Genomic DNA, 14,939 nt, shown 5'->3' with positions numbered 1-14,939 from the left:
TATGTATCGAACATGAATCGAGTTTGTTTATAAACTTTAAATGATGTTGTTCATGAATATAAATGAGTCGAACACAAAATTGTTCAAGTTTGTTTATTTAAGCATTAAGTATTTAAAAAAAATATTCAGGCTTGTTTTTTACTTAATTAACGGAGTATGAATGAACATTAATCAATCCGAACCATCAATAGCTTATCGAACAATCGGTTCATTTATAATCCTATCCAAGAGTTCCAAGAATTATGACATTATCACAAATGTCTTTGCCTGATGAAATGCACCCTCAACAGTATTGCCACCAAGAGTCACATCATCATCAATGATGACAGAACAAGTCCTTTCTGGCATGAAGAGGTAAGTTGGATAAAGTTGTGGACCCAACCATTAAGGCAAGGTTGGGATATTAGGGCAAAAAGTTGTCTATAATTGAAGGTCCGTCTTCATATAAAATTTCAAAGATTATAACATTATGGAAGGGAAGAGATGATAGGAAGAATAGATAGAACATAATAGCTTAAGTGATTTGGCTTGATGGCATATATCCACCATAGGACGGAAAAATTCCATTAATCTATGGAAAGAATTATAGCATATATATTTTTATTTCTATTTCTCTCCCTCTATCTCTCTCTCTCTCTCAAGTTACAATCTAACAATTTTTACGTTCGAGTTTCGCCCATATGCATATTACCATGAAAGAAAAGTAATAATTAAGCCAACTCGAGGAGTTATGGAGCGGATAACAATGTGAAAATCATTGTTGATTGAATCTAGCAATGGAAAATATAATGTTCGATGTGGTACGCTAATCAACAATAATGTGTAAGTGCAATGATTAGTGGGAGATTATGATCTTTGAGAGTAATGGAGACTAGTGGTAAAGAGAAGACATGTTATAGTGGTACATGGAATCTTCATGGTGTGCTTGTTACTCCATAAATGTAGATAGCTACAACATAGAGCTTCTTTAAGGTTTTATTTAGGACGACTTTCTTACTTCTTCTTAAAATAGTTTTTTAATACAAAAATTAAAATTTTTTAACTAAAAAGCTGCTATAAGAAGCAATAAGAAAGTCGTCTCAAATGAATCCTAAGTGGATAACAGAAATAGTGATGAATGTGGCAATGTCTAGGTGAAAAAAGTTGAACTAAAAATTTTTATATTAAAAAGTTCTTTTAAATAGCAATAAAAAAATTGTCCCAAACGAAACCTTAATAGCCTCTTTTAGACCTCATTTTGTATATGAACATGCAATAGTCGTGCAGTATGAGATCAAAAGTTTGATGGGGTTCAACAAATTTTGTGCTCTACAGAACTAAAAAGTGGCCTCTGTTAATCTACCAATGCTTAGAGTTTCTTGATACTCTTGCAATTCAAAACAGAACAAGCATTAATCAAATCTCTTATAAGAATTTGATTTCAAGTCTTTTTGGTTCAGAACAAAAATAATAACGATATGGACTCATGAACTAATTGCTTTGAATCATCAAAATAACTTCATATAAACTTTGAATAGATTTTCAAGGGAGGATAGAAATGCCTGTATGAACCGATAGAACTAGATCCTCATCAACTGTAGATAACAATAACGTAAGCTGCACAAAACAAGAGAAGAACAATAAAGTTTCTCCAATGAAAAACAGATTCTCTGTCAGAAAATAATCACAATCAATATTAAGCAAAATTCCATGCAAATACATACTGTCACAGTTCTATATTTTGTTGTTCCATATCTTATAGAATCAACTGAATAATAGCATCTAACCTACAGCTAATTTTGACAGATGCCCTTTCTGTAAAGCTGCTTGATAGTTGATATAAGATCAATAAGGTAAAATAATCCTATCGTAGCACAGTTTGGCGGTTCCAAAATGAAGATAATAAATTAAATGTTGAGGTATAGATGATTGAATGATCGATAAATTGGAAACAGGACTGAGTTAGTAATCACTGAGGAAGAATAGGTGGAGAAGTCATTCTTGTGTTGTAAGAGTAACAATGGACGCATTTGTGACCAATAACGTGAAAGAAGGCCTCAGTGGTATCATTACAGTCATTGCAAAGGATCCATACCTGCCAAAGAAAACTTTGTAAATATACCAAACCTTAAGGTATTTTCAAAGAATGTGACAGAGAGAGAACACATTAGAATTCATCCATATTAATTGAAGCAACAGGACCAAAAAACAGTTCGATATGCCATGGTTTAAAGCATTAATTTTGAAGGTAGCTCCATTGAGGTTTCGTTTGGGACGGCTTTTTTACTGCTTCTTAAAGAAGCTTTTGAGTACAAAATTTAAATTTTTGTACTTCAAAGCTGCTTTAAGAAGCAGTAATAAAGTCGTACCAAACGAAGCCTCATTCATATTTTTGTACTTCAAAGCTTCTTTAAGAAGCAATAATAAAGTCGTACCAAACGAAGCCTAAAGCTCAAGAAATTTTCAGTTGCATGTGCATGGCTACATGTAATGCAAACACCCCTAACCCGTGAATTCAGAGCAAAAATAAATTCAAATGAATTTTAGTAACATAGCCAATCCCATTAATATATATATATATATATATATTTTTTTTTTTTGGAATAAGACCGTTGGAAAGCAGAAGCAAAAGTTCATTACTCAACTACGTTAGGAAATAGAGCAATGCTACATTCCCCCAGTAGAATCCCAAAAGTTTTGGATCTTATGGATGCTTGTGCATGGGTGATGTGGGTGTTCATGAGGTGCATTGGAAGTGAGAAAAGCCCTTTAAGTGTAGGTTTGCTAAGGGAGTTAATATGTGCGGCCTTCTCAGTTATCATTTCACCGTGTGAACGCCAATGAGACCAACAAGAGAAGTCAAAAATTTATTCACGTCTCGAGGACTGAATAAATTTCAAATTACATTGTTTTCTTTTCAATTTATGTTGAACATGCCAATATTGTTGATATTATTGAGAATAGATTATGTTCCACATTATTTTGACATTTTCTTGAGGTTTGGTTAACTATTGTAGAAGCCCAATAAAATAAATATCATAAACAACCTGAGTTTATCTTTCAAAATTTTCAATTCTACTTCCGTTCAGTATTCTTCTTAAAGTGTTGTTGAAGCTATAGTAATGCTCTAGTCTTAGAATCATAAAGCGTCGCTAATGCTAGCCTTGAATCCCTACTATGCTGCATTTTTAAAAAAGGGGTCTAAGCATACATGCCTTCGGGCGCGCAAAAAGACTGAAGCCTCACTATCACTAATGAAGCTTATTCCTTCTTTTTGTGAGGCATATGCCTCGAGGCGTAATGTATCAAAGAATTTGAGGTGGCACAATAATAAAGTTATGTAAAATTTTTTTATTATATTATAGCATATTATAATATTAATATATATTATATTTATACTAATATGCCAACATTGTTCAATACAGCAACTCAACATTAGGCTTGTGAGGACTTCGACGAAGAGAACAAGTCGTTTCCATCACATTCTCTATAGGAGTGTGAGTCGATTGGGAGTCACTTGCATAAGTGAGAGGTTGTCAAGCAAACTATGAGAGGTCTTCAAGCCAATCATGGGTGGTGAGAGTTGCCATCGGGAGCCAATCTAGAGCAAGAGGAGGTGTAATCGATAGTCTCTATGTTTAGGTATTATTTTTTCTTATATCTTTATTTGGACCAACATCTTGAGGAAACTTCGATCAAAATTTGTGATTTTATATTAACATTAGGAGATCATTGAGAGCAGTAAGTTTTCTATAAACATTTAAGATTGAAATTTACGATTTATGTCTTTATGACGTGAACTAAGTAAATATGCGGATGATTTATATCATATTTATGAATTATTTTTTAGTTCTTGTTCTTTATTTTCTTTATTTTGATGCTTATACCTCGATTTTCCTTGTGGCTAACACCACGCCTCAATAAGGCAAAATGCTCCAGTTCTCGATTTTGCCTTTTTAAACCTTAATATGCTTAGCCTTGTTGGTGGTTTCCTTCAACTTCTACTATCACTACTAATTGTGCTGATTTAGATGTGACATATTTTGAGAAGTCCAACACAAATGCTTTTAAGCTCAAGGAGGGCAATTTTGAAAGCTACAAAGCTTAATAGTTCTTCAAGATCAAAAGAATCGAAAGCTTGTAATAAACTAAGGAAACTTCTACATATTTTGATCAAATATGCTTTTGAAAAGGAGAGCAGAGTGGAAGCAGTAATCTATGTCTTGATAATTATCTAACTGAGTTGAGATATAATCGAGTCTATCAGTGCCTAGAGATTTTAGCCAATTAACATCTAAATACAAGGGACTGTCGAGAAACTCTTGAATGAAGTATCATTACTTGGAGATATTCGGCATAGCATTGATTTGTTTCTTGGTCAATTGTTGCCTAATTTTCCCTATTATAGAATGAATCATATTGAACATATTGAACTAAAAAGATAGGTAGATAAATTATTAAGAAAATAATTTAAAAGAAAAACAAAGCGTTCTTGTGTGGTGAATGTGTGGATAGTTGAGTAAATAATAAAATCACCATGAAGTATCAATTTCTTATCCCACGAGTAGATAATATGATATATGTGATGACTAATATTGTGATTTTCTCAAAGATTAATTTGAACGATTACCATTAAATAAGTATGAGCGAAGAAAATGAATGGAAGATTGCTTTTAAGGCAGATGACGATTTGTATGAATGGTTAATTATGCATTTTAGATTAACTAATGTCTCGAGCAATTTCAAGAGACCTTGAATATTGTTTTGAACTTTTAATAAGAGCATTTTTAGTTATATACTTAGAAGACAATCTAATTTGCATCAAATATAGAAAGGAATATTTATTACAACTTAGAAAATTCTATAAAAAGTTGCAATATGAAAAATCAAATCTAAATATGAAGAAGTGCAATTTTGTTGTCCTATTTATTATATTTCATGATTTTGGTTTCTACTCATAGATTAATAACTGATCTTGATAAGACTAAGGAAATTAGAAATTGGTCAGCGCTTCATAGTATTCATGACATTTTGAATTTCCTAAATTTGGCTACCATTTTACCAAACAATTTATCACCATATTTAGTAATGTAATGGCAATAATTACTAATTGTCTTAAAAAGGGGAATTGTCTTAGGGATGAAATCTACTAAGTATGCCATATACGACATTAACGATAGATTTAACAATGCCCTTATACGAAAATTACTAGATTTTAATATAGCTTTCGAGATTTTATGTGGTGAATATAGTATGGGAATTTGGAGATTTATGAGTCAAGATGGGCATCTAATCATTTATTTTAGTGCGAACTTAAATAAGAAAGCATAAATACTCTAATTATGATAGAGAATTTCATGTCATTATATAATCACTTCAATATTGGACTTATTACTTATTGCCTAAGAAGTTTGTTATTTATTATGAATATTAGGTTTAAAATATTTAAACTTCAAAAAGAACTAAAGCAAAAGAAGAATACGCAGTTGTATTAAATTAGGGTTTGAACTAAAAATAACTCAAGGTAGCTATCATGTCACTCACCATGAAAGTTAATGAGACTAACTTCAATCATACTAAAGAGAACTATGCCAATTGTAATGACTTTATTGAGCCAAATATTAATTTAATTAGCACTTAAATATGCTTAATAAGGATTTAATTGATGCTTTTTTTAAGGACTTAATTTTGAATTCTTGTTCATCTTTATGAGACTTATGTTAGAATTATATGATTGTGGAGCTACTGGGAATATCCATCAAGATAAGATTGTAGCCATTATTGAGAATAGATATTATTGGCATAGTATATAACAAGATGTTGCATATATAGTGTCATAATACAAACTGTGTCAGAAGGCTAAATAAATAAATAAATAATAATAATAATAATAATAATAATAATAATAATAATAATAATAATAATAGTAATAGTAATAAATTTCATATAAATCTTGGGAGGATATCCACATGGAATTTATTCTATAATTAACTTGAATGAAAAAATATGAATTTATTTTTGTAGTGGTTCATTGTTTTTTAAAAAATGGCTTATTTTGGTCCATATTTTAAAATTGGTGATGCATAGTACATAACATAATTGTATATTAATAAAATGAATAAATCATATGGATTACTGAAAATGATTGTATCCCAACACAATTAAAATTTTCACAATTATCACGTACAAACTGATGGTAAAATTGAAGTATTAAACATGAATTTAGGTGATTTATTATAATGTTTGATTAAAAAGCACACATATCATAGGAAGTGGTATTACCGGGAAATTCAATTTTTTTTTTAAATAAACGGGTTTTCGGGTTGACCCGGCAACCCGCCGGGTCAACCCGAACCCGACCCGTTTTTTAAACGGGTCGAATCTGCGAACCCGAACCCGACCCGTTTTTAAAATGGGTCGGGTTCGGGTCGGGTTGTCGTGTCGTGTCAAATATTGACACCCCTATCGAAGCCTAACAAATTAGCACAACATATGCATAATATTCACGAAGATATTCATCGGAAAATAATGATTAATTATGTTAGTTATAAGTTTATTACTAATGTGAACATGAAACGTTAAAATCAAACTTGGTCGTAAGGTAATAGTGCCTCTAATTTAAAAATTCTAAAGGAACCTTTAAGAAATTAAGTGAAAGAAAAACAGGGCCATAAAAATTTATATAAAACATCCGGCCTAACCTTAAAAACTAGAAAGCCTGCAAAGTATTGATATCATTCTAAACTTTTACTCAACTGATTTGAATTCATGTTATGAACCTGCTGCCAGTACGCAATGGATTCTTCTTTCTTTTTATCATTTCTTATAAATTCACATTTAGCACCTTAACAGAAAAATTTATACAACTTCTTCCTGAAATTATTATGGATGAAGTATATATATCATTCCAATCTTTAATACATCTGATTTTACTTCTAGTACAAACATATTCTTCTTTTTTCTCATCCATCCTTATGAATTCCCACTTAGCACCTTATGAAACAGGTCTACTCAGCTTATTCCTGAAATTATGGATGCTGAGATTATGTCCACTAATGATGGTAAATATTAGAGGAATCTCATACTTTGGTATGACATACCCACCTGTAATGACTCATGATTACTATGTAAGAAGCACAAAAATTAGACCTAGACATACTTAGCAAATATCATTTGGTCAATTCACAATAGTAGAGTTTTTTTCAAGTTGAGCGAATTTGATAGAAAACTGGAACTGGAAGTATATACTTGTCAAAGGCACAAATAGTGAATTCAAATTACATTGTATTTATTTTATTTTCTATTTATGTTAAACATGTTCGTGACATTGAACCTATTTAGTACAAGATGTGTTCACCAATGTTTTGAAGTTTGCTTTACGTTTTATTCACTACCACAAGACCAAATTCAATCAGTATTATATGAGCCCAAGTTTCAGTTTTCAAGGTTTCCTATTTTATTCCATTTTTCTTACTAAAGTTCAGCCAACACTACAAACCTAGATTCCTACTTCCACAAACTGTGATGCAATCCTTATCATCGATAATATGCTATAGTTCTGGAGGTGGTTTCCTTTAGCTTTTTCTAATACCACAATAGTCCCAACTTCTAGCCGCTGTTTCATGTAAAATCTACTTCATGCCTTCTGTCTCCATGTAATTGCTACAATCTAGAACCACTTTTTTGCATTGATTGTTTCGATTCTCAAACCAAATCTTTTGCCGCGTATTTTCTTTCATTTTATGGATGAGTTTGTTTGAAATTTCAAAACCTAAGATTGATTCCTACTATTTGTGTTGAGAGAAATGGAACTTGAAGTTTTTGACTAAATTTAGGAAGATTTTGAAGACTTTTTTTTTATTATTTATAATTTTTGATCTTTTATGGGCTATAAAAAGAACTTTGAAGCATGCAAAAAAAAAAAAGAGAACTTAAATAAATTTCTAGTTTCCCTCAATTCTTGTGTGTGTGATGATTCGATGTGTACTCTTTGAGCACTTTGTAGGTGTTAATCCATGTTCTTATTTTTAATTTGTCAATGTTGGTATTTGTGTGATAAAAATAGTCGTGTCAATTTTTTTTTTGTGAAGTGAAACTTTTTCGTTGTGAAAATTTTATATTTGTCACAATTTACTCGTGAATTTTCATATTTACATGTTTACTAAAGAAGCATGCTTGTTGCTTTATATTAAAATGATTGATTTTGCTAAAGTTAATAATTGATAAATGCAGATTGAGATTATTTGTGTCTCCCTTATACATCTCACCTCCCAGACCTTAACCGAATGACATCAACAAGGCAACACAATATTCATTTGACAATAAATTCTAAAAAATGTAATATATCGTGCCAGGGAAAGCAAGGAATGACAAAAGAGCTTCTCATAAAATGCCATAGTTGAACCAAGTCAACACAGGGTTAACTTTTCTTGCAAAACATATATTTGATCAAGAAATGAATTCAAATGTATGAGATGATTTTTTATTTTTTTCCGAAAAAGGAAAATGAGAAGAAAAATGATATCTATCACAGACCTTTCTCTGTCGATAATCCTCAGGCATCAAAGTAGCTTCAATCTGTGAAATAAAAAGAAAATTCTTTTTAGCATAAGTGTTGTGAAACTAAAGGAAATCATAATTGGCAGTAGTAAACAATAAAGATAACATAAGTAGGCATAGTATATGCAAAAGAAAGCAACAAGAACTAACATTTAAAGCGGAAAACAAGCAAAAATTTGGCAGGGATTGCACGTTTAACTATTTCTAGAAGAATATGGAGCATAATTCTTCAGGTTTTTCCAAGCTTAAATCAGGGAAAGCTGTAGTGTACACGTATTGGTAGTTTCCAATAAAATTAACCCTCGGGTTCTCTGCATTAGTCAAGATCTACCAAAAGCAGTAAAATGCAACCTCACATTTCCTTCCTCAATTCTTTGATATTACTAACAAAAGGAGATTTGAAATAAGTAGTTTTTGCTTTCAGGTAGCATATCACTTTCAACTTATACAGCAAGGCAATCAGGACCTGAAAGTTCAGATGTCTTCTACACAACTCAGTAATCCCGAGCCAGATCTGTGTATTCTATTCGGAAAGCATTACCAATCTGTATGAACTAATCAGAGTGGGTAAATACATGAACTCTAAGAACTTTTGTGAGATAAAAAATTATAAATTTGTTCAAGTACTAGATAACCTTTTGATATCTTTGAAATTTGAAAACCCTTATAAGAGAACAGCTGAAAAAATTGCTCTTTTACTTCACAGAAACTTCACCTTGGATCTTTTAGCATATTCGTATAGCAAGCAATGGAAATCTTCCAGGACTTATTATTTGCGTTACACATGATTTCATAAGAGTTGATGTGAGAAAAGGGGGGAACTTAAAAGGAGGAATTTAGCAACAGCTCAAAGATAGTGTTGCCGCAAGTATTTTCTTGATCAATGGTGGAAGCAATGTGGAGTATGCCTTCAATTTTGACAGCCTTCAGTTGACTGTAGAAGCAATCCGTCAAGTATTACATTACTATTACAGCTCCTCACAAGGTTATATGAAAAATGTATTTTGACTTCAATTTTTATAGTAGCTTACCCCAAAGCTGGATGCAATTTTTGATCTGGAACTCAGTGATGCTCAATTCCAGTCCTGGTTACTGATAAATGTTCTGAAGCATATGCGAAACCCCTTAAGTAAAAGAAGCTAAACTCTTAAACATTGAGGCGCCTTTTGGTATAATTATTGGAATTTCATTAAGAAACTTTGCAGTTAAGTGTGCTCATCTCGGAGAAATCCTAAAATGTGACCTCCTGGGAAATTACTCCAACATGACAAAACCATGAGGCTCTTAGGCCAAAGCGGACAATATCTCGATAGTTAAGAGTTTGGGTTGTTATAAATTTGGAATCAGAGCAATACACCAATGGGAAAATGAGAACTAAGTGTCATACAAGACAAGTGCTATGACATGGGAGCTGCCTCTTGAATCCTATAAGGGACAAAGTGCTACGTGGCGGGAATCACCATTTGAACTTGTAGGGGCTACCTCTAGAATCCTATATGCCTAGTGGATGATTATGAGATAAAAATGCTGATAAGGATGTCAGTTACTTAATTGGGGGAGATAGTAAACCCCTTAAGTTAAAGAAGCTAAAAATCAAGGCCCCTTTTTGGTTTAATGGTTGGAATTTCATTAAGAAACTCCGCAGTTAAGCGTGCTCATCTCAGAGAAATCCTGGGATGAGTGACCTCCTGGGAAGTTACACAAACATGAAAAATCATGAGGCCCTTAAGTCAAAGCGGATAATATCTCAATAGTTAAGAGTTTGAGTTGTTAGAGCATAACTATGGAACACATATGATACATTTAAAATATAGAGGCAAAGCTTCTGCCACTATCCTGTGTGATATGTATAGTAGGTACTCTACGCAAATTAGAATTAGCAGATATAATAGTACCTTAACAGTCAAAATATACACATTTTTCTCCATAAATTGAAGATGAATCCCAATCAAGAAATAGAAAAAATCAATTGCAAAACTTTGACGTGTGATTTTCTACTTTTGTTTTGAAGCTTTATCTATATTATACAATACAAAAATGAACATTGCCTTTCAAAGCATCAAGATATGCTAATTCTCAAGATTTTAGATTTAGAGTAGACACATGTATTGAACTAAATTGTGGGTGATTTCAGTTTGTCCCAAATAAGTACAAAAATAGAAGCTAAAACACAATAAAATAAATAATTGAATTAATTGAACAAGTTATCAACATTTTAATAGAATATATGCAAGGAAATTTAGTTTAGAAATCTTATCATTGAATCATGTGCAAGAACTATTCTTTAGGACTGTTTTCTCCTCTCAGATATTGTAGATGAAAAGGTTGAAGATGTCGAATGAGTATATATATATGCATGAAACCAAGGAATAGCCACTAGGAAGGAATATTGTAGATATATTCTCTAGTTCCTGGGAGTGTGGAAGACAAATTCTTACTAACTGTTAAGAAGCTCAACAATAAAATGATATTTATTTTGAAATAAACATATTACAGTTTCTAGAAGAAAATTTGTGCATTTGGAATTGTAACTCACAATCTCCATGATTGAGAGGCTCTTCGATATCCCATCTCTTTCATTCATGGAGGTAATCCCAGTAATAACTTTTTGATCAAATGTTGTGTGCAGTTCTCCATCATTGGGATTGTGTGCAGTTCATTTTGATAAATTACAAACTTCAATTCTCTTTGCATTAAAACTTCAATTCCATTTCATAACAACATACAAGCATACATTCATAGAACTCGAATGAAACCAGCAGATTTTTTAGCTGTAGGTCTTACAACTTTCACAGATATTGCTAAATGAAACATTTTCTCTGCTGATATATAGAGATTCAGGATTAGGTACCTCCTCATCGTACTTCCTCCAAAGTCTTGATAAGTCGATTACAGACTTGTAACATATTGGGCATGTATATCTGTATGATGGGATTCACGGAAAGAATAATATGATTCATGAATAAATTTTAAAATAAACTCACATGTAACAAACATGAAAGAAGCTCGGGTAGCATGAAGTTTACTGTTCGTGATTTATCATATCATCAAGACACTCTGAATGCATCGTATGCCCGCATTTTAAGACTCTTGTATATCTTAAGGAGTCAAAAAGATACTGCAGCAACAGTTGATGGAATTAACATAGCTCCAATGTTCAAAGCAAAGAACCATTTCACTACCAACCTCATAACATATCGGGCAGTGATGCTTCATTGAATTCTCAACGCATGAATGCTTATTCCGTAAGTAAACAGAGTAGCATGTTCCTAAAAATATTCAGAATCAACAAGAGTTGGAAGGCCTTGAAAATAGTGCATCATCATCATTATTAATATTATTATTAGCCTTATGCCAACAATTTTACTTCCTATATTTTATGATAGAGAAAAAAATCAAAATGGTCTTTGCACTATTTATGTTGGGCTATTTTAGTCCCAGAATATCTAAGATATTAAATTTAGTGTCTTTGCTCTTCAAATATGATCAAAAAAATTCTTTTGACTTTTAAAATTTAATTCAAAATAATCCAACAACGGGACTATTTTGAAACAGATTTGAGAAGTCAAAAGACTAAATTGAATACCTATATAATCTAAAATTAAAATAGCCCCATACAAATAGTCCAAGGACTATTTTAATATTCTTGTTTTTTATAATATCACATTAAGCTCTTTCACTGTGGTAAAAATGCTCATGTATATGATACAAGCATTTAATTTTAGCTATATTTTTTGAATATCATGTTGCCTTAAATAATTATATGCTGAAAGAACAAAAATATTATATAATAGCATTTTTTTTAAATTATCTAAAGCTAAAATATTAACAAATAAGAAATAATATATATATATATATATATGCCTTGAATCTATTAAACAAATACATAGATTTGACAAATATATTAATACTATGTAATCTTAAATTATTATATTATGAGAGAAAAAATATTGTACAAAAGTATTTTCAAGAATTGTATGCATCTAAATTATTATCAAATGTGAAATAATAATCATTGTTTAAAAATATAGCATTCTATTTATTCGATGCGACATTATGTATATAATGTTCATATTGTTTTGAAAAAAATTCAAAATTATCTAAACTATATTATATGTTTTGTTAAAAATTTTATAATCATCAATTGCTAATAAATAAGAACTGCAAGGATTCATTTGCTATGTTACATTGATGAATCAGAAAGGTGAATAAAGTATAGATTCATCTGAACTGAAGTTCTTTGATCTCTTATTTTCCTAAATTCCCTAGGATATAGTTTGACCAGCGAAGCCATCAGCCATATGCCACAAATGAGATGTAGAGTACATTTTATTTCACTAAAGCCTACCCAAATATCAACAGAACTATGAAGTAAAACAAGAGTAATTTCTCCTCCGGAAACAAAACAATCCAGCTAAATAAACCGCACGGAAATACATCATCCCAAACATTAGAGTGAGTGATAAGTGAATACCACACTTCTTGCAGTGGAAATAGTTCTCCTTGTCCCCAACTCTGCACAAGAATTTAGATCTAACTATAAGGCAACATTCATTTCAAGAAAAATTTAGAATTAAACAAGAATATAGATTCTCCGACCTGCATATGCCACATTCATCACAATGATACAGCCCCTTCTCAATCTGCAAAAACGTAAGCATATTAGTCTCAAATTCCTACCAATGTAAACAAGATTCTTGGTTAAAATTCATCTGCAAGCTCACATCATCATCGAAGAACTTGCATAGTTTACAAAAGTACTCCCCCATATTGACTCCACAATTCAAACACACTTGAGAAACCTACCAAACAGAAAATGTTCATAAATAATTAAAAGCAATTTAGACAAAGATAATGAATGCGATTCATTGATGCATACCGGCTGCTCAGTATCACACACTAGGCAAATTACCTGCAAAACACGAAATCAAAAAGCAAAACTGACGGTTCTCAGCTTCAGAACTAAAAAGACAACAGCTAAATAAGAAAAACGATATCAAAATCCCACCGTTTCGACCTCCTGCCTACACAACTCGTGATGATCCTTCTGTACATCACAGGATCAACAAAAACCAAAATAAAAAGGAAAATCAATTCAATCACAAAAAAATTCCTAACAATGACGCCTTGGCCTAAATCGATGCGAGAGGGAAGCGACTGCATACGGTAGATTCGTTGTGGCAATGGCGACAGTGGAAGATTTCATTGCAACACGGTGCGCGAATCTTGCACCTCCGTCGGTAATGTACGCACCTGAATGCAATCGGTTCATCAAGTAAACACAAATTAGATTCCTAAACCTACAAAAGAGGACCACGAATCAGGATTGAGCAAAGCAGCGGCTTGTAGAAGGAGAGGAATCGGTGATTACCCGTAACCCATCTTGCCATAGTTCAGACGAGAATCGTCGACGATGGCCGCCATCTCTGAAACGGTTAAGCGAGAAGTTCTGAGCCGCAAGAAGGAGAAAAGACGAGAAAACGGACAAGAGAGAAAAAATTCGTGTTTTTTTATGTAATTGGAATTTGAAACATATCCAAACTCCACACGTAATATTTTTTTTTAAATAAAAAAAAATAAAAAAAGAGAATAGGGAATAGATTATTTCCCTAAAAAAATAAAAATAATAATAATAAGACGAGAAAACAGACGGAGAGAATGTATTTAATATTTATTTTGAACAAAGTATGGGGTACCATTAGGTGGTTGGAGATTGGCTCGTTGAACGCTATCCATCTTCGCTTGAAAAAGTGGGCAACTCCGGCAAGCCAACAAAGAGTGTAAAACAAAAAACATTACGTTTAAGGCACTCTCTTTTTTATTTTTATTTTTTTTATTGAAAAAAAATATTACGTATGAGTGAAGTTTGGATATCTTTCAAATTTCAATCACATTAAAAAAACATGAATTTTTTCTCTCTTGGACATTAGAAATTATTCTGTGCGGACGCCGAATGCAGCTCTACATCCAGAGACCAGCCGGAATGAGCCATGTCAGCAATACCGAGCGATACCGAACAGAATCAAGGCTCATTCTGATTGGTCTCTGGAAGGCGTCTGGCGTCCGCCACTGGCGGAACCACATGAAGCTTAGGGGGAAATTGCCCCCCCCTTATAGGAGAGTAAATATTTTTTTTCTCTCCTCCTAAAAAATTACTTTTGCCCCTCCTAAAAAACTCTTTTGTCCTAACTTGTCCTAAAATGTCTATATTTTTTTTCTTTACTAATTAAAATTTCTAAAATATCTATATATTTCTTCAAATTTAGTTCTTATATTTTCTTTTATATTTTTCATGACAATTTAATTACACATTTTTTTTCTTGCTTAATTTTTTTAAATAACTTTTCGTTATATATATATTATTTTTTAATATTCAATTATTTTTGTATTTTACTGAGATA

The 14,939-nt window shown here is 31.9% G+C and overlaps 1 protein-coding gene across 3 annotated transcripts; it reads right to left on the bottom strand.

Moving 5' to 3' along the window:
- Positions 1-1,276: 1,276 nt before the first annotated feature.
- LOC110108475 (E3 ubiquitin-protein ligase MIEL1) lies at positions 1,277-14,068 on the bottom strand. Of its 3 annotated transcripts, XM_020839142.2 has the most exons (13): positions 13,910-14,068; positions 13,704-13,791; positions 13,547-13,585; positions 13,418-13,450; positions 13,263-13,340; positions 13,138-13,181; positions 13,013-13,053; positions 11,725-11,807; positions 11,565-11,656; positions 11,390-11,459; positions 8,515-8,556; positions 1,541-1,596; positions 1,277-1,379 (listed from the first exon to the last, which is right to left on the bottom strand). In XM_020839142.2, exons 1-13 carry the CDS (start codon positions 13,960-13,962, stop codon positions 1,349-1,351), a joined length of 750 nt encoding a protein of 249 aa, XP_020694801.1. In that variant the 5' UTR covers positions 13,963-14,068; the 3' UTR covers positions 1,277-1,348. The 3 variants fall into 3 exon arrangements, with proteins under 3 accessions (XP_020694801.1, XP_020694802.1, XP_020694800.1); XM_020839143.2 differs by having other exon boundaries at positions 1,337-1,596; XM_020839141.2 differs by lacking the exons at positions 1,277-1,379; positions 1,541-1,596 and adding an exon at positions 1,646-2,074.
- Positions 14,069-14,939: the final 871 nt, after the last annotated feature.

Source organism: Dendrobium catenatum, unplaced genomic scaffold (genome assembly GCF_001605985.2).
Source record: "Dendrobium catenatum unplaced genomic scaffold, ASM160598v2 fragScaff_scaffold_156, whole genome shotgun sequence".
Classification (NCBI taxonomy): domain Eukaryota; kingdom Viridiplantae; phylum Streptophyta; class Magnoliopsida; order Asparagales; family Orchidaceae; genus Dendrobium; species Dendrobium catenatum.
Note: the sequence above shows the minus strand (reverse complement) of the source record. Positions and strands in the feature narration are given on the sequence as shown.